The 18,635-nt window shown below is 43.5% G+C and overlaps 1 protein-coding gene across 1 annotated transcript in view; it reads left to right on the top strand.

The window, feature by feature from the left end:
* lrp2b (low density lipoprotein receptor-related protein 2b) overlaps positions 1-18,635 on the top strand; it is a 218,375-nt gene that overhangs the window by 144,002 nt on the left and 55,738 nt on the right. The window contains exons 44-49 of the mRNA XM_051936218.1: positions 1,235-1,354; positions 3,636-3,767; positions 9,011-9,212; positions 9,310-9,605; positions 11,241-11,757; positions 12,182-12,334. Coding sequence (XP_051792178.1) covers positions 1,235-1,354; positions 3,636-3,767; positions 9,011-9,212; positions 9,310-9,605; positions 11,241-11,757; positions 12,182-12,334 — 1,420 coding nt within the window. The remainder of the gene's footprint in view (positions 1-1,234; positions 1,355-3,635; positions 3,768-9,010; positions 9,213-9,309; positions 9,606-11,240; positions 11,758-12,181; positions 12,335-18,635) is intronic.

The raw sequence follows: 18,635 nt of genomic DNA on the forward strand, positions 1-18,635 counted from the left end.
ATGGGCCGCCCCAGCCCTGCAAAGGCTTCTGGGAATTGAAGTCCAGGGGCTTCATTTTGTATGGGCTCTGGTGGATTTCGGTGGCTTTGGTTTTTAATTCTGATTATAGGCTTTGAACTTGTTACTCTGGTTTGGATTTTGCTTTTAAGAAAATTGTTGCCTCCTAGCTCTTTAAAGCCTCATTTATAGTTTTTTTATTTTTATTAATTAAACCTCCTCTTTTATAACGATTACGTTTTGCACTTATTCTCCAACTGGAGTTTTCACAGTTCTTCCTTGGGTGAGACGTACTTCTCAGTTTTTTAAAACCTTGTCTTCACTACTGAGGCCTAGTTAGGCCTGAAGCCTCCCGTTTTCTTGGGATCAGGCTGGCCTTGGGGTGAGGTTTGTTCGGTGGGCTATTTTAGAGCGCTCGCCCCCTTTCTTATTTGATGCTACCAGAGCAATCACAACACCAGTAGTCGGTGTATTGTCACATGCGGAGTACGGTGAAATTGTCACCTCCATTAAACTCTTTGTCATCCTCTAACGCCACGAGCAATTCATATTTTTTTTATAGAAAACACAAATTGGTTTACGTTTTGTAATTTGAAACCTTGTGGGGGAAATAAAAACCCTTAGACTGGACCCGGTAGAGTTCTGGTTGGTGTGAGTTTAGGTATATAAGGTGAAACCCCCGAAGACTCCTCGAAGGGACAGGATGTCACTATGCTGAGCCCCTGGAATGTCTCCACCTGTGTGGTTTTTAGAACATTAGAACAATCGAGACGAGGACAAGCCATTCAGCCCAACAAAGATCGCCAGTCCTGTCCACTTATTTCTTCCGAAAAAGCCATCAAGTCGAGTTCTGAAAGTCCATAAAGTCCTCCCGTCCACCACACAACTTGGTCGCTTATTCCAAGTGTCTATCGTTCTTTGTGTAAAGAAAAACTTCGTAATGTTTGTGTGACATTTCCCCTTCACAAGTTTCCAGCTGTGTCCCCGTGTTCTTGATGAGCTCATTTTAATGTCACCGTCTCGATCCACTGCACTAATTCCAGTGACACTTCACTCAGGTCTCCTCTTCATCACTGTGAAGGCTCAGCTCTTTTAATTTTTCCTCATAACTCATCCGCTGTAGCCCTGAATCAGCCTCTGAACCTTCTCTAGTGCTGCTATGTCTTTATGGAGACCAAAACTGTGTGGTTTGCTCTTCTTCTTCTTCTTCATCATCCTCCTGTTTTTCTTCTTCCAGACACGCGGACCTGTGAGCCAGACGAGCACCTGTGTGACTCCGGGAAGTGCATTCCCTCTTTCTGGGTGTGCGATGGGTTTGCGGATTGCCTCGATGGCTCAGATGAGCCCCCTTCCTGTGGTAAGCGGACTGTTTCCTCTGTTTTTAAAGAAGAAGCCACACTGTGATAGTCAGTAGTCCTCACCTTAGCTGACTGGTGCTGCACATGCCCAGGTAAGGGCGGTCCGACAGTCTGTTTTGTTATTCCTGCCTCACAAAAATTGCAAAAAAGGGCCTGAAACGTTTCCAAAGCCAGACGCACTCTACTAGTAGGCCTCACCCCAGTGTGCCAAGCCCAAAACTGAATAGGTTCTAAAATGAAGCAGAAACTAATCTCAAAATACCCAAAAATGGGACAAAGATTGACCAGTGGATCGAGAGTTTGGCCTTTGAGCTCAGGTCGGTCTTCGCCACCACTAACTGGTATAACGTCTGCATGACTGTGGACGCCGTTCTGATCCACCTATCGATCTTTCACTCCCTTCTTTCCTCACTTGTGAACGAGATTCGTAACTCAGCTTGAAGTAGCATCTCCTCCCCAACCTGCAGAAGGCCCTCCACTCTTTTCCAGGTGAGGACCCTGACCACAGAGTTAGAGGTGTTCACCCCGACCGCTGCACACTCAGTTGCCAACTCCACCTGTTCACACCTGAGGTCACCACCAGACGAAACTCATCTGCCAAAAGCAGAGATGCAATCCTGGGGGCTACTGAAATGAACCCCCTCCACCCCTTGACTGTACCTAGAAATCTTGTCCATAAAAATAATGAGCAGAATCGGTGACAAAGGACATCGGTGGACTATATGATAGAACTTCATTGCAGATACAAGCAGCAGAAATGAGCTTCCTGTGCAGGTTGTCCGGGATCTGCCTCAGAGGAAGAGTGTGGAGCGCCGACATTCAGGAGAAGCTCAAAGTAGAGCTTCTGTTCCTCCACAAAGAAAGGAGCCACTGAGGTGGTCCGGCCGTCTGATTAGGAATCCTCCCTGTGGAGGTGTTTTGAGCACATCCAACCAGAAGGACACCTTGGGTGCAGACCCCAGACACTAGCCCAGGAACGTCTCGGTATCTGTCTGCAGAAGTTGGAGGAGGTGGTGGGCAAGAAGGACATCTGGACATCTGCTGCCCCCATGACCCAGATCAGGATCATGCAGTAGAAGATTGGTGGGCAGGTGGATGGACGCCCATAATTGGTGTAGAGGAATGCCATTGTTTTCCAAGACAAATCAAACCAAAGTTCCTTTATATTGAAAGATTTTGTTTAAGGGATTCACAAAAAAAGAACAAGGCAGAAAAAGGAAGCCAAAAGCAAACGAGCCCAGAAAATCACAAAACAACTGGAGCGGAGCGCAAGACAAGAGACGGTTGGGGACCACCAGGGTGACACAGTGACAAGCACCAAGCGCACTTCTCTTCCTTCTCTCTTTTTCTTTCTCTCTTTTCCTCCATTCCTCCTGGCAAGCTTCATCTCCCTCCTTCCGACTCTGCCTCCCAGAGTGGCGGCTGCTGGCTCCTTTCATAAGGCACCCTGGAAGTGCTCCAGGTGCTCGTTGACCCGACACTTCCAGGTGTGGCAGAAGTGCTGTAATTAAGGGCTGAGCAGCAGCTGCAGCGCCCCCTGGTGGTGCCCACGGAACACAACAGGGTTGCACAAAACTCCATATCCCAGCATGCCCTGCGGGAGTCTATGATGCTGTAGCAACCCAGAAGGGCTGCCCTCTAGTATCCTGGGGAAGATAATGCCCCAAATGTGCTCTCTCCCTCGGCCCTTCCACCAAGCTGGCATCCTGGCAGATAATAATCCTGGTGGCGCCCACAGAACACAACAGGGCTGCACTAAACTTCAGGTTCCCATGGAGCCCTACGGGAGTCAGAGGCACTGCTGCCACCTAGCGCTCCAGTGGGGTAATGCCCTGGATACGCTCCGTCCCCTGGTCCTTCCAGTGTAGAGGCATCCCGGCCGGATAATGAACCAGCAGCGCCCCCTGGTGGCACCCACAGAACACAACAGGGCTGCACCAAATCCAACTCCCAGCATGCCCTGCCCTGGATGGACATAATTTGGATCCTTTAATGTTGTTTGAAAATGTTTTTGTATGCCATCTTGTAACTATCTTTATGTGTAATTCGGATTTGTAAAGGTTTGTCATTTTATTTTAGCTGAGAACGTACTCTGATCTGCGGTGGGCTGGCACCCGGCCCGGGGTTTGTTCCTGCCTTGCGCCCTGTGCTGGCTGGGATTGGCTCCAGCAGACCCCCGTGACATGGAGAATGACTGACTGACTGGCATACTCTGATAACCCCCCTCAGCGAAGGGCGTCGTGAGAAATAAACTGAATTGAATTCTTGTGTCTTCTGCAGAGGAGCTTGTGGAAACGTGCCACCCTGAGCAGTTCACCTGCACCAACGGGCACTGCATCCCGGCCTCCATGGTGTGTGACGGGAATAATGACTGCGGAGACATGAGCGACGAGCACAGCGACCGGCACTGCGGTAGGCCGCCACAAGGGGGTCACGGGGGCATTTTGCTGTCGGGGTTGGCGGGATGGTGTCCACCAATGTGCCACAGACGAGATGTTTGCCAGGTTCATGTTATTGGTTGTGTTATTCATTTCATTTTTTAATTCAGCATTGTTTGGTATGACCTTCTAGTCGTTTTGGGGGCTTCCTAAGGCGGAGAATCGAGGAGTTTTGTGTAATGTTCTGGATGCCATTTCTCCGATTTTTGTCTCACGCTCCACTGTTGTTGCCGTTCAGTTGATCTCCTGGCTTCTTCTGTTTGATTGTGCATCTCACAAAAAAAAAAAAAATGACACGACTCCGAAACAATTTGGTGATGGTGGCAGTAAAGCGCGTCGCCACACGATGAACCACCTCAGAGTCCCAAATTAGGACCCGAGTGCAGCCGTGCAACGGGCGACACCTCAGCACCACACTGGGGTGCCAATCCTGCCACCGACTACCAGGTTTTCCCTGTAAGTTGAAGGATCTGCTTGCAGGGAGAATGCGAGTTAGCGTCCTCCTCAGGACGGAGCAATGGCAGGTTAAGGGCCTCATTCAACGGAGAGGAGTCACTTGTGGCAAACAATTTAGATAAATCCCAGAAAAAGACTCTCTGACTTAGAAAAATGAGTAGAAGATCGTAACAAACGATGGACCAGAGCCCATAACGTAACAGACGCTCCCCGCTGGGGGATTCACTGGGACCGTTGCTCCCCGTCTCAGCCACTCTCCTTCCTGGGACAGCACTGTCATTAAAGTCCATTTAGCCAGCGGTCAACTAGGCTGCCAGCTGTGAAAACAAAAATGGTGTTCAGTGGCCAGTGAACTTCACACCTTTGAGGCGAGAAGACAGAGGATCTCCTCCCAGATCTGGACCAGGGCATCACTGAGTTCCTGTACAGGTTGAGGCGTCAGATGGACCCAAACATAATGTCCCACCCAGAGGGGTCAGGCGAGTGAGCGTGGTTGGTGCCAGTCAATGGTATCAAGTCATTCATCCTCTCGTCACATGAGGCCGGGCATTGTGGTGCACCAGGAGGAACCAGCATAGGGTCTGACGATGGGTCCAAGGAGTTCATCCCGATACCTAATGGCAGTCCAGGTGCCCACCGTTGTCTCGCCCATAGAAGTCTGTGTGTCCCTCCATGGATATGCCCCCCCCAACCCAACCATCACTGACCCCCCCCCACCAAATGATGTCACAGGCAGCATAACGTTCTCCACGGCTTCTCCAGACCCTTTCACGTCTGTCACATGTGCTCAGGGTGAACCTGCTCTCGTCTGTGAAAAGCACAGGGTGCCAATTCTGGTATTCTATGGCAAATGCCAGTCAAGCTCCACGGTGCCCACTAGAGGGCATAGTCGGGCCGTCAGGTCCCCCTCATGAAGTCTGTTTCTGATTCTTTGAGATGTCAGAGACATTCACACCGGTGGCCTGCCTGCCTGTCTGCTGGAGGTCATTTTGGCGGCTCTGCCAGTGCTCATCCTGTTCCTCCGGTGGGTCCTGCTGATGGGTTAAGGACCTTCTACGAGGGGCACTGTCCAGCTCTCCTAGAGGAACTGCCTGTCTGTCTCCTGGAATCTCCTCCATGCCCTTGAGACTCTGCTGGGAGACACAGCAAACCTTCTGGCAATGCCACGTGACATTGATGTGCCATCCTGGAGAAGTTGGCCTACCTGTGCCAGCTCTGTAGGGTCCAGGTATGACCTCATCCTACCAGTAGTGACACTGACCGTAGACAAATGCAAAACATGTGACAAAACAGATGAGGAGGGAAAGACGTCAGTGGCCTCCTTCCACCTGTTAAACCATTCTTTTCTGTTTTGGGGGTCATCTCATTGTTGCCCCTCTAGTGCATCAAAGCAGCTGAAACTGATGATAGATAGATAGATAGATAGATAGATAGATAGATAGATAGATAGATAGATAGATAGATAGATAGATAGATAGATAGATAGAGTGAAAGGCACTATATAATAGATAGATAGATAGATAGATAGATAGATAGATAGATAGATAGATAGATAGATAGATAGATAGATAGATAGATAGATAGATAGATAGATAGATAGATAGAGTGAAAGGCACTATATAATAGATAGAGTGAAAGGCATGATAGATAGATAGATAGATAGATAGATAGATAGATAGATAGATAGATAGATAGATAGATAGATAGATAGATAGATAGATAGATAGAGTGAAAGGCACTATATAATAGATAGATAGATAGATAGATAGATAGATAGATAGATAGATAGATAGATAGATAGATAGATAGATAGAGTGAAAGGCACTATATAATAGATAGATAGATAGATAGATAGATAGATAGATAGATAGATAGATAGATAGATAGATAGATAGATAGATAGATAGATAGATAGATAGATAGATAGATAGATAGATAGAGAGTGAAAGGCACTATATAATAGATAGATAGATAGATAGATAGATAGATAGATAGATAGATAGATAGATAGATAGATAGATAGATAGATAGAGTGAAAGGCACTATATAATAGATAGATAGATAGATAGATAGATAGATAGATAGATAGATAGATAGATAGATAGAGTGAAAGGCACTATATAATAGATAGATAGATAGATAGATAGATAGATAGATAGATAGATAGATAGATAGATAGATAGATAGATAGATAGATAGATAGATAGATAGATAGATAGAGTGAAAGGCACTATATAATAGATAGATAGATAGATAGATAGATAGATAGATAGATAGATAGATAGATAGATAGATAGAGTGAAAGGCACTATATAATAGATAGATAGATAGATAGATAGATAGATAGATAGATAGATAGATAGATAGATAGATAGATAGATAGATAGATAGGTGAAAGGCACTATAGAATAGATAGATAGGTGAAAGGCACTATATAATAGATAGATAGATAGATAGATAGATAGATAGATAGATAGATAGATAGATAGATAGATAGATAGATAGATAGATAGGTGAAAGGCACTATACAATAGATAGATAGATAGATAGATAGATAGATAGATAGATAGATAGATAGATAGATAGATAGATAGATAGATAGATAGGTGAAAGGCACTATATAATAGATAGATAGATAGATAGATAGATAGATAGATAGATAGATAGATAGATAGATAGATAGATAGATAGATAGATAGATAGATGAAAGGCACTATATAATAAATAGATAGATAGGTGAAAGGCACTATATAATAGATAGATAGATAGATAGATAGATAGATAGGTGAAAGGCACTATATAATAAATTGATAGATAGATACTTTATTAATAATTCCCATACTCCAGCAGCAGCATGCTGATAATAACAATATTAAATTAAAGAGTGATAACAATGCAGGTATAACAGACAATAACTTTATATAATGTTAACGTTTACCCCCCTGGGTGGAATTGAAGAGTCGCATAGTATGATGGAGGAACGATCTCCTCAGTGTGTCAGTAAAGCAGGACGGTGACAGCAGTCTGTCGCTGAAGCTGCTCCTCTGTCTGGAGATGATCCTGTTCAGTGGATGCAGTGGACTCTCCATGATTGACTGGAGTCTGCTCAGCGCCCGTCGCTCTGCCACAGATTCCAGACTGCCCAGCTCCGTGCCTACAATAGAGCCTGCCTTCTTCACCAGTTTCTCCAGGTGTGGGGCGTCCTTCTTCTTTATGCTGCCTCCCCAGCACACCACCGTGTAGAAGAGGGCGCTCGCCAAAACAGCCCACAAGTGTCACTGACTTGATGCTCCAGGGTGCCTTTCATTTTTTTTGAGCAGTTTACATTACTAGCCATGCAGGCCTGAGCTGTTAAAAGCCCAGGCTCGTAATAATCGTGGATTCTGGCACTTCAATCAGTCGATCACATCTTCTTGTTCTTTATTTCGCCGTATACAATTTCTTGTATTAGGAATTTGTTAAGTTTTCGCATACCCCTTGGAGTCCGCCATTGTACAGCGCCCCCTGGAGTGAGTGCAGGTTAAGGGTCTTGCTCAAGGGCCCAGCAGAGTAGGATCTCTTTTGGCAGTGATGGGGATTCGAACTGGCAACCTTCTGGATACCAGCGCAGATCCTGAGCCTCAGAACCACCACCCCGCCCCATAAACAGCTCTGTATCAGCAGCTAAGCGATTGTCTGTTTTGTCGGCGGTTTCTTTTTGGAGACAATGTCGATTTCTTTCAGCTTCATTCTGTACCCTCGCACTTCCATCACAGACAGACAGACTGACTTCCATGCATAGACATTTATATATAAGATTATTATTATCCAGTCTGCTTCCTCCTTTTAGCAGGACAAGAAATGCCAGAAGTCCTCGTGCCCAAAGTCAGACCCCCTGCAGTCTCAGGTCTGTCTACTTGAAACCCTCACCAAAAGTCACCCCATGGCCTCCTCTCAACCACATGAAGCTCACATTATGAGAGATCCAACTCACAAAAGTAATTCTTCACTGATAATGAAATTTGGCTGTGAGGTACGGAGCCCACGCACCGCGGACACTGAAAGTATCACTCAGAGATCGAATCAGAAACGAGGCTTCAAAGACGCCATCACCGCGACATTAAAGCCAAAGGACGCCCGGGCAGGACATGTGGTACGCACATCCGATGGCAGATAGACACAGAAAGTGACATTCTGGTGGCCCTAGCACTTTATGCGCCCATCTCTGATGAGACAGAGAATGGAAAGACCCCAATCCTAGCTGGGACCTCATAGCACAGGACGACCGATCGACTGTTGACCCGTCCCGATGACACTGAGGCTCCAAGTTTTCTGCCAGCCTTGATGCCATCTCTGCTATATTCTGCATACATTCATTTGTACAGAAGAAGACATTTCATTCCACAAATGTGAGTTGGTGGGGCAGCACCAGATATCCCGCTAATATAAAATACAAACCGTGTCCTATCTGTATCAGAACTGGCGTCATACGCGTTTAATGTTCTTACTTTGCTTGTTAACCTTCAAAAGCTCCATTGGAGAGCAAGAAACGAAACCTCAGCCTCTTTGTGTTTTTCCAAACAAATCCAACCTGGAAATTCACGAGGACACAAAAATGTCACAATGTGGGGACATCAAAAACAATTCCCGCCCCCGTGAACGTGACACTTTTTTCTTTTATTTTTTTGTCTTTCATCTGCGGTGGGAAGCTGGGGGGGCGAGGCCGGTAGTAACTTTGTTTCTTCTTCATTTTGATTGCCTCGATTTCTCTCGTCTCTCCAGATGAGGTGACGTGCCGCCCGGACGAGTTCACTTGCCCTCTTCCCTGGTATTCAGGCCCCCGGTGCATCCCCAAATCCTACGTGTGTGATGGAGAGCGGGACTGCAGCAACGCGGCCGATGAGCTTCAGAACTGTACCACCAGGCAGTGCCACGCCAATGAGTTCCGGTGTACCAACGGTCTGTGCATCCCTCTCCATTTCAGGTGAGGTGCACTTGCTGATGGCATCTGAAGGTGGTCCTCTGACATTCAATTAGATGCCCAGCACCGTTTTTTTTCTTCATTTCTTGTCTCCTCACAGGTGTGACAGGCGTAACGACTGCGGGGATGGCAGTGATGAGAAGGGCTGCACCTACCCGTCCTGCAGCGCCAGCCAGTTCACGTGCCAGAACGGCATGTGCATCCCAAGTGCGTTTGTATGTGACGGAGACAATGACTGCTGGGACAATTCAGATGAACTGGACAGCCTGTGCCGGACCCCGGTGCCCACCTGCGCACCGGGCCAGTTTCAATGCAGCTCAGGGGAGTGCATCGATCTACACAAAGTCTGCAATGGACAAAATGACTGCAACGACATGAGTGACGAAAGAAGATGTGGTAAGACATAGCTGAGGAATCGAGGGGGGGGGGGCAAACTGGGTGACATAACCATAGGTTAAGCCATGGGGAGCAAGTGCCAGTGGATCCTGGTGATGTGGGACCCTCAAATGAACAGATTTAGACCAGTGGATTTCCAGTCCCAGTCCTGATGCCCCCCTATGGCTGCTGGGTTTTTCTTATTATTTTATCTTTAACTAGCGGGGCTGCGATCTCAGCAATCGATGTGGAGCCTTCCAGTGAACTGACACTGGCAATGCACCATGCACTGGGTATGTCTCTGTTATACGCCATTTGGTATGGGATTCAAAAGCAGACACTTAGGTTTTTATTAAGGTGGATTGATCTCATTGTTTTGGTAACTCATCTTTGAGAAAAGAGAAGAAGTGTTGTAAGAAATTCAGAAATGTTGTTGTTCCTGTTAATTCTGGTTCTTGGGTGGTGTTTGCTCCTTTATAATGACAAAAAAGGATAATAACGTATTTACTCGTGTACCACGCGCCCTCGTGTAAGACGCGCACCCTAATTTTTACAAAGAAAATCGTGAAACATTTTTTTGCTCCGTGTACGACGCGCATTGTGATTGTATAGGAAGCATTTAGGGCACATTTTCCGTGAAATGCCCTTCTGTTTTTGTTACATGACGAAAGTTTTTCTTCCGTCGCACAGGCGAGCGAGCGAGAGAGAGAGAGAGAGAGCATGAGCGAGCGAGCGAGAGAGAGAGAGAGAGAGAGAGAGAGGACGAACGAGCGAGAGAGAGAGAGCACGAGCGAGCAAGCAAGAGAGAGAGAGAGAGGGCAAGCGAGTGAGACAGAGAGAGAGAGAGAGAGAGCGCGCGCGAGAGAAAGAGAGAGAGAGGGCGAGCGAGCGAGAGGGAGAGAGAGAGCGCGAGCGAGCGAGAGAGAGAGAGAGAGGGTGAGCGAGCAAGAGAGAGAGAGAGTGTGGGCGAGCGAGAGAGAAAGAGAAGGCGAATGAGCGAGCGAGAGAGAGAGAGGGTGAGCGAGGGCGAGCGAGCAAGAGAGAGAGAGAGAGGGCGAGCGAGCAAGAGAGAGGGTGAATGAGTGAGAAAGAGAGAGAGCGCGAGAGAAAGAGAGAGAGGACAAACGAACGAGAGAGAGAGAGAAAGGGCGAGCAAGCAAGCGAGGGAGAGAGAGAGAGAGAGAGAGGGCGAGTGAGAGAGAGAGAGGGTGAGCGAGGGCGAGCGAGCGAGAGAGAGAGAGAGAGGGCGAGCGAGAGAGCCCAAGCAGAAGAAGTAAACATTACTGAAAAAAATTTCCTGGTGTATGACGCACACCTGATTTTCTAATGCTAATTTTTGGGAAAAAATGTGTGTGTGGTACACGCATAAATACGGTAATTCATAGAATTAACACAAAATACAAAACAATTAATTAATCAAAAGGACAAAAATAGAAACCTATTCAATTGCATAAACAGCAAATAAATTCACAAAAAAAAAACACAAAATGAATGAATTAAATGAAAATAAAGTGAAGCCCAGGGAGGAAACGGCAGCCCAGTCAGACCAGAACTCCCTCCGAAAGACGCAAGGAGCCGACAGCGGGCTGCGGTGCCACCTTTCCAGGTCTCATTGGAACTTCAGTTCACGTTTGCTCTTTCATTGTCTCCCTCAAGGTGTGGATGAATGTGCCGATGTGGCTGTCAGCCAGTGTGCCCAGAACTGCACCAACACCCTCACCAGTTACTTCTGCTCCTGCTGGCCGGGCTACCGCCTGATGCCCGACGGCAAAGCCTGCGAGGACATCGACGAGTGCTCCGAGACCCCTGCCGTATGCAGCCAGATCTGCGAGAACTCCGTCGGCTCTTTCCACTGCAAATGCGCCAGCGGGTACATCCGAGAGCCCGACGGGCACACCTGCCGCCACAACAGCCCCGTGCAGCCCTACCTGCTCTTCAGCAATGGCTACTACATTCGGAACCTGACGACGGACGGCGGCAGCTTGTCCATCGTTCTGCAGGGCCTCACAAACGGAGTTGCGTTGGACTTTGACCACTACGAGCAGAGGCTCTACTGGATTGATGTCGGAGAAGGCAAAATCGAGAGGATGTTCTTCAATGGCACCGGCAGAGAAACCATTATTGACCACAATGTGCCCCTGCCAGAGGGATTAGCCATCGACTGGGTGGGCAGGTAAGGAAAGGTCTCTGCCGTGATGGCCCTGAAGTTTCATGAAGCTCATTTTGGTGCAAATCCCATTTATTGTCTAATGCAGATTGTGTGTGTGCCCCCCAAGTGCTTGTGGGTTTTCTCCACATTCTCTGCATGTCTGTTTGACTGGCGAGTCTGAGATGGGACTGGAGCCACGTGAGTGGGTGTGCCCTGCAGCGGACTGGCACTCTGTCCAGGGTCAGCTGTTGACTGGCACCCATTACTGCTGAGCTGGGCTGTGGCACTTCAGATTGAAGCACTGGGATAAGACAGTGAGGACGAGAACCAAATAAATCGGGCGTCGAGGGCCCAGTCTAAGCCGCTTGGCATCATTTGCCATCTCTCCAGGGAGGCACAGCTGAAAGCAGCAACTGCATTTTACGTTTTTGTTTTTTTACCAATACAGGAAAATGTACTGGACGGACGCAACCATAGGAGCCATCCATGTGTCCGAGCTGGACGGGCGCTTCCGGAGAAAGCTGATCAGCAACTGTGTGGGGCCAAATCACACGTACTGCTTCGAAAGGCCGCAGGCTGTGGCGGTCAATCCAAAGCTGGGGTACGTAAGGCGGGCACCGAGTCATAGAGTCTGGGGGGGGGGGGGGGACAAAAGACGTACATAAAAACATGACAATGCTCTCTGTGTACACGAGACAATAAGGAAGGACCACCTAAAACAATTCAAGACAGCCCACCGCTGACAACACTTGAAAGACTCGGCAGCAGAGGACCGCGGCAAAGCTTTAATGAAACGAAACGAAACGCCTTGGGGGGTCACAGCGGGAGATTTGTGGAAAGGCAGCGCTGGCAACTCTGAAGGCTTAAAGTGTTTGGGGGAGAGAAATCATGGAGGCTCATTGGAGTAACGACAGGACCGCCGTTCATTTAGGGGCTTGTGTTGTAAGAATTCAATAATCGTGAAACAGACACAACAACAGCAATAATAACAACAACAATAATAATAATAATGACAATAACAATAATAATAATAACAACAATAACAATAGCAATAATAACAACAACAACAATAATAATAATGGCAATAACAATAATAATAACAACAATAACAATAGCAATAATAACAACAATAACAATAATAACAACAATAATAATAATAACAATAACAATAATAATAATAATAACAACAACAATAATGATAATAATAATAATGACAACAATGATAACAATAATAACAATAATAATAACAATAATGATAATAATAATAATAACAATAACAACAACAACAATAATAATAATAATAATAATGATAATAATAACAATAACAATAATAATAGCAATAATAATAATAATAATAATAATAATAACAATAATAATAGCAATAATAATAATAATAATAATAATAATAACAATAACAATAACAATAATAACAATAACAATAACAATAATGATAACAATAATAACAACAATAACAATAATAATAGCAATAATAATAACAATAACAATAATAATAACAACAATAACAATAATAATAGCAATAATAATAATAATAATAACAATAACAATAATAATAGCAATAATAATAATAATAATAATAATAACAATAACAATAATAATAACAACAATAATAATAATAACAATAACAATAATAATATCAATAACAACAATAATAATAATAATAATAATAATAACAATAACAATAATAATAGCAATAATAATAATAATAACAATAACAATAACAATAATAATAACAATAATAACAACAATAACAATAATAATAACAATAACAACAACAACAATAATAATAATAATAATAATAACAATAATAACAACAATAACAATAATAATAGCAATAATAATAATAATAACAATAACAATAATAATAACAATAATAACAACAACAACAATAATAACAATAACAACAACAATAATAATAATAATAATAATAATAACAACAACAATAATAACAATAACAATAATAATAACAACAATAACAATAATAATAGCAATAATAATAATAATAATAACAATAACAATAATAATAGCAATAATAATAATAATAATAATGACAATAACAATAATAATAACAACAATAACAATAGCAATAATAACAACAATAACAATAATAACAACAATAATAATAATAACAATAACAATAATAATAACAACAACAATAATAATAATAATAATAATAACAATAATAACAATAATAATAGCAATAATAATAATAATAACAATAACAATAAATAATAACAATAACAATAATGATAATAATAATAATAACAATAATAACAACAATAACAATAATAATAATAACAATAACAACAATAATAATAATAATAATAATAATAACAATAACAATAATAATAGCAATAATAATAATAATAATAACAATAACAATAATAATAGCAATAATAATAATAATAATAATAATACCAATAATAATAATAATAATAATAATAACAATAACATTAATAATAATAACAATAATGATAACAATAATAACAACAACAACAATAATAATAGCAATAACAATAACAATAATAATAATAATAATAACAATAATAACAACAACAACAATAATAATAATAATAACAATAATAACAACAATAATAACAACAACAATAATAATAACAACAATAACAATAATAATAGCAATAATAATAATAATAATAACAACAATAATAATAGCAATAATAATAATAATAATAATAATAACAATAACAATAATAATAGCAATAATAATAATAATACCAATAATAATAATAATAACAACAATAACAACAATAATGATAACAATAATAACAACAATAACAATAATAATAGCAATAATAATAATAATAACAACAATAATATTTGAATGAGCTCTACACACATGACAGTCAGGACGCTGTCTACCTCTAATAGTAATAAGTTAGTGATGAGCCAATCATACAAGTTTTAATTCGCTTGCACATTCACGAAAATTAATTTCACGAGCGATTGAACAATTCTGAAACATGAAACTCTCCAAAGAGTTGTTCGTTATTTGGTGGTAAACGTTTTCTTAGGTGGAGAACATGGCGCGCGGCTCTCAGAGGCGTCACTTGCACTTCTGTGCCAAGTCAGTCAGTCAGCCCATTAGGTGCTACGGGCCTAGAGCAGCGTCGTTTATGACAGTTAAGGGGCATGCGCTTTGGGCACCCAGGGAGGCACAAGTCGTAAAAGTATGATAATATAATTATGTACAACTAAGAGGGGCCATTTGTTTTACTGACAGAGCCCAAGGGTGGGACCCATTGTACCAGCTGGCTGCCAAAAGTGAAAGTGGGCACGCCCTGTACAACAATGGCCACTCACCCCGTAAGGTCTGCAGTGTATACACAAGGGGACACCATTTGTGCCATCGAAGAGGCATGTGTTCACCCCCCATACCCACTATAGACAACACAGAGTGATGTCCGTCGACCCCACCTAGGGCTCTAAATGGGGTACAATGGGCATTTGCCTCCATGCGTGCCTGGGCTCTTTTCCACATCAACATAAATCACGTGATCCATACCATGCTGGTAAAATCAATTTGCTTTATGCTTCTCATTCATCTCATCACAGAGGTGCCATGCTGCACGTTTTCCACACAAAGACACCATCGGCACGACTTGCTGCCAACCCTTTACCACTACTGAGCAACCCCCTTATCCTAGTGGAGGATTTGCACACTTTCAATGAGGATTTTTCTTTTATTTTAATTATTGTTAGAGATCTTTATTTAAATACTAAATGTCCAGGAGATGCAGGTACAATTCATTGATGTTAACACTTCCAGAAAAGGGGGCGCCCTTCTCTGTGTGTGAATGGTGAGGATTTTTCTGGAATTAACTTATTGTCACAAAGAACACACAAACACATCAAGAAGGTTTGGTGCAGCCACCTGTATATTATGTCCTGAAGAAAAAAAATTCCATCCATCCATTTTCCAACCCGCTGAATCCAAACACAGGGTCACGGGGGTCTGCTGGAGCCAATCCCAGCCAACATAGGGCACAAGGCAGGAACCAATCCCGGGCAGGGTGCCAACCCACCGCAGGACACACACAAACACACTAAGCACACACTAGGGCCAATTTAGAATCACCAATCCACCTAACCTGCATATCTTTGGACTGTGGGAGGAAACCGGAGCGCCCGGAGGAAACCCACGCAGACACGAGGAGAACATGCAAACTCCACACAGGGAGGACCCGGGAAGCGAACCCGGGTCTCCTAACTGCGAGGCAACAGCGCTACCACTGCGCCACCGTGCCGCAAGAAAAAAAATTAAATTTTAGAAAAGGTCTTTACAGTTCAGAGTCCGAAACAGAACTGATTTCAACAGTAAAGATGGGATCTTTATTTGCCAACACCAGAAGTGACATTATTGAAGGGTGCCAGGACCAGAAATGATGTCATTGGAGGCTCCGGAACCAGAAGTGGCATCTTCAGAGGCGCCAGGACCGAAGGTGACATCATCGAGGGGACCGGAAGTGACGTCATCTGAGGTGCCAAGACCGGAAAAGCCATAATTCAGAGGCAAAGACACCAGAGGTGATGTCATCGGAGGCACTGGAACAGGAGGTGACATCATCGAAGGGACCGGAAGTAACGTCATCTGAGGTGCCGGGACCAGAAATGTCATCATCAGAGGCGACGGCACCAGAGGTGATGTCATCGGAGGCGCCGGAACAGGAAGTGACATCATCAGAGGCGCTGGGACCAGAGGTGATGTCATCGAAGGTGCTGGTCCCCTGTGGAATTTCCTGAGAATGGTCTGCACCGGATTGAGAAAGACAGTTAGTGCACCCCGCCACCCTCTGGTCAGGTGTGGAATTACCATTATTCAGGCCCTTTAGTTGTCTCCTACTCGCACGTGTGTGACACTTAGCAAATTATTTTCTCAAGCAAAATACTGATGTCTGCACAAATTGTTTGCATCATCACTAATAATAATAATAATAAAATAATGATTGGCATAGGAGATGGACACACAGCTGCTCCAAAAAGGACCTCCAGAGCACGACGCAGACCGCGTCCTTCTGTGTCACTAGTTTCAGCTGACCTCCCTGACTCGTCTGCTCACCAGCAGCAAGAATGGAATGAACCGGACCAGGAGAGCCGTGTGAGCTTGAAAAAACGGGATGACTGTTTTATAAGGTCTGAAACTCGAGAGGGTTCTGCCAAAATTTAAAGCTCAAAACCATAAGTGGAGATGAAATAAATGATGCCAGGAGTCCTTATGATGCACATTGTAATAAGTCCTTATTTTGTTGAGGAAAGATGGTGATTAATGCTTGGCGAAAAGTTTGAGGTAGAATTTGATTGTCTGTAGCTTCTGTAAGTGGAGCTAGCTGAGTGGGGAATTTCTTATAAAAATCAGCAGGGAAGCCATCAGGGCCTGCTGCTTTACCACTCTGAAGTGACTTTATAGCATATAGTAATTCTGATAGCGCCAACGGTTTATCCAATTCCTCTGCACTCCACAGGGTATCTATTTGTGGTATCTGTAATGCATCCAGAAATACATTAGATTGTGTCTTGTCTTCTTTAAACTCGGTAGAATATCAGGATTTATAGCAGTCTCTAAATGTGTGTGTTATATTTTTATGGTCAATGATTGCTGGGATTGCATTGCGAATGTCTTGCTTGTGGATTTGTTGAGCTAAGAGCTTATTAGCGTTCTCTCCGTGTTCGTAGTAATGACGTCTTGATTTAGAAATGAGTTGTTCAGTTTCTTTAGTTGTCAAGAGGTTGAGCTCTGAATACAGAGCCTGCCTTTTCCTATGAAGAGCCTCACTTGGACACCTGGCATGTTCTTGGTCTAGTCTAGTAATTTCGTTGGTTAGCTCTGATACCTTCTTGGATTCCAATTCATTTCTGCGGGAAAGATATGAGATAATCTGTCCTCTTAAGAAGGCCTTCAGGGTTTCCCAGAGTGTCCCTGCAGAGACCTCTGAGGATGAATTTGTCTGATATGTTTGGATATAAATTCTGTACAGTTCTCGTCTGCTAATAAAAGTGGGTTAGGACGCCATCTGCGAGATGAGTATGTGGGGCATAATGATTTATATGATAATGATAAGGAGTCCTTAAGTAATATGAGTGTTGTCACTAAAACTGTCAACAAAAGTCGAGACGTGGAATAGGGAGAGTCACGAAAATCAGTTGATGGGTGAATCCGTAACTTTGGACTCTGCACTAGTAGGGATACTCCACCCAAAAATTACATTTTTAATATGTTACTTCCCCAAAGTGTTTTGTAGTAAAGACTGAAAACCTTTTGATTGTGTGCGTGTGCGGGTGTGTGTGTGTGTGTTGGTTGAAGGCTCCACCCCACTCATAAATATGGATGAGTTACCACAGAGTGGCAAAATGCACATAAAATGTTTTGTTCGCAGTATGATCTTATTTCATCCACAAGATGGCAGCACAATACTGTCCCAAACTTTATTCGGGCTTGACGCTCTTTATCTCACTTAATTCCAAACCCGAGAAGCCTAACCGAGGAGGTTAAAGATGACTGTGGTTATGACCTGCCAGGCCCACAAAAAAAGGCTTCCAATGAGGCCTAGAAACGTAAAGAACCCCAAGTCAGCCTGCCGCCCCCTGCAGGTCATCCCAGATTACACGACTGGCCTAACAGGACCAGGTTGATTTGGAGGCCTTTTTTTTTTTAATCTTGAGGCCTTGTTTTTGAGTTTCTTGAGCCAAGCTGAATTAAAAATGCTGAAGTGCAAAACGAGAGAAGTTAAGAACATAATTAGTAAGAAATATCTCAATTTCCAAAAAAAAAAAAAAAAGGAAAGGAACAACAAAATAAGCAAACAAAAATAAATGAAACTAAAGCCAGCAATGAAGTCCAAGAAGACTCTGACGTACTGTAATCCACT

This window comes from Erpetoichthys calabaricus, chromosome 14, assembly GCF_900747795.2.
Source record: "Erpetoichthys calabaricus chromosome 14, fErpCal1.3, whole genome shotgun sequence".
NCBI lineage: Eukaryota > Metazoa > Chordata > Cladistia > Polypteriformes > Polypteridae > Erpetoichthys > Erpetoichthys calabaricus.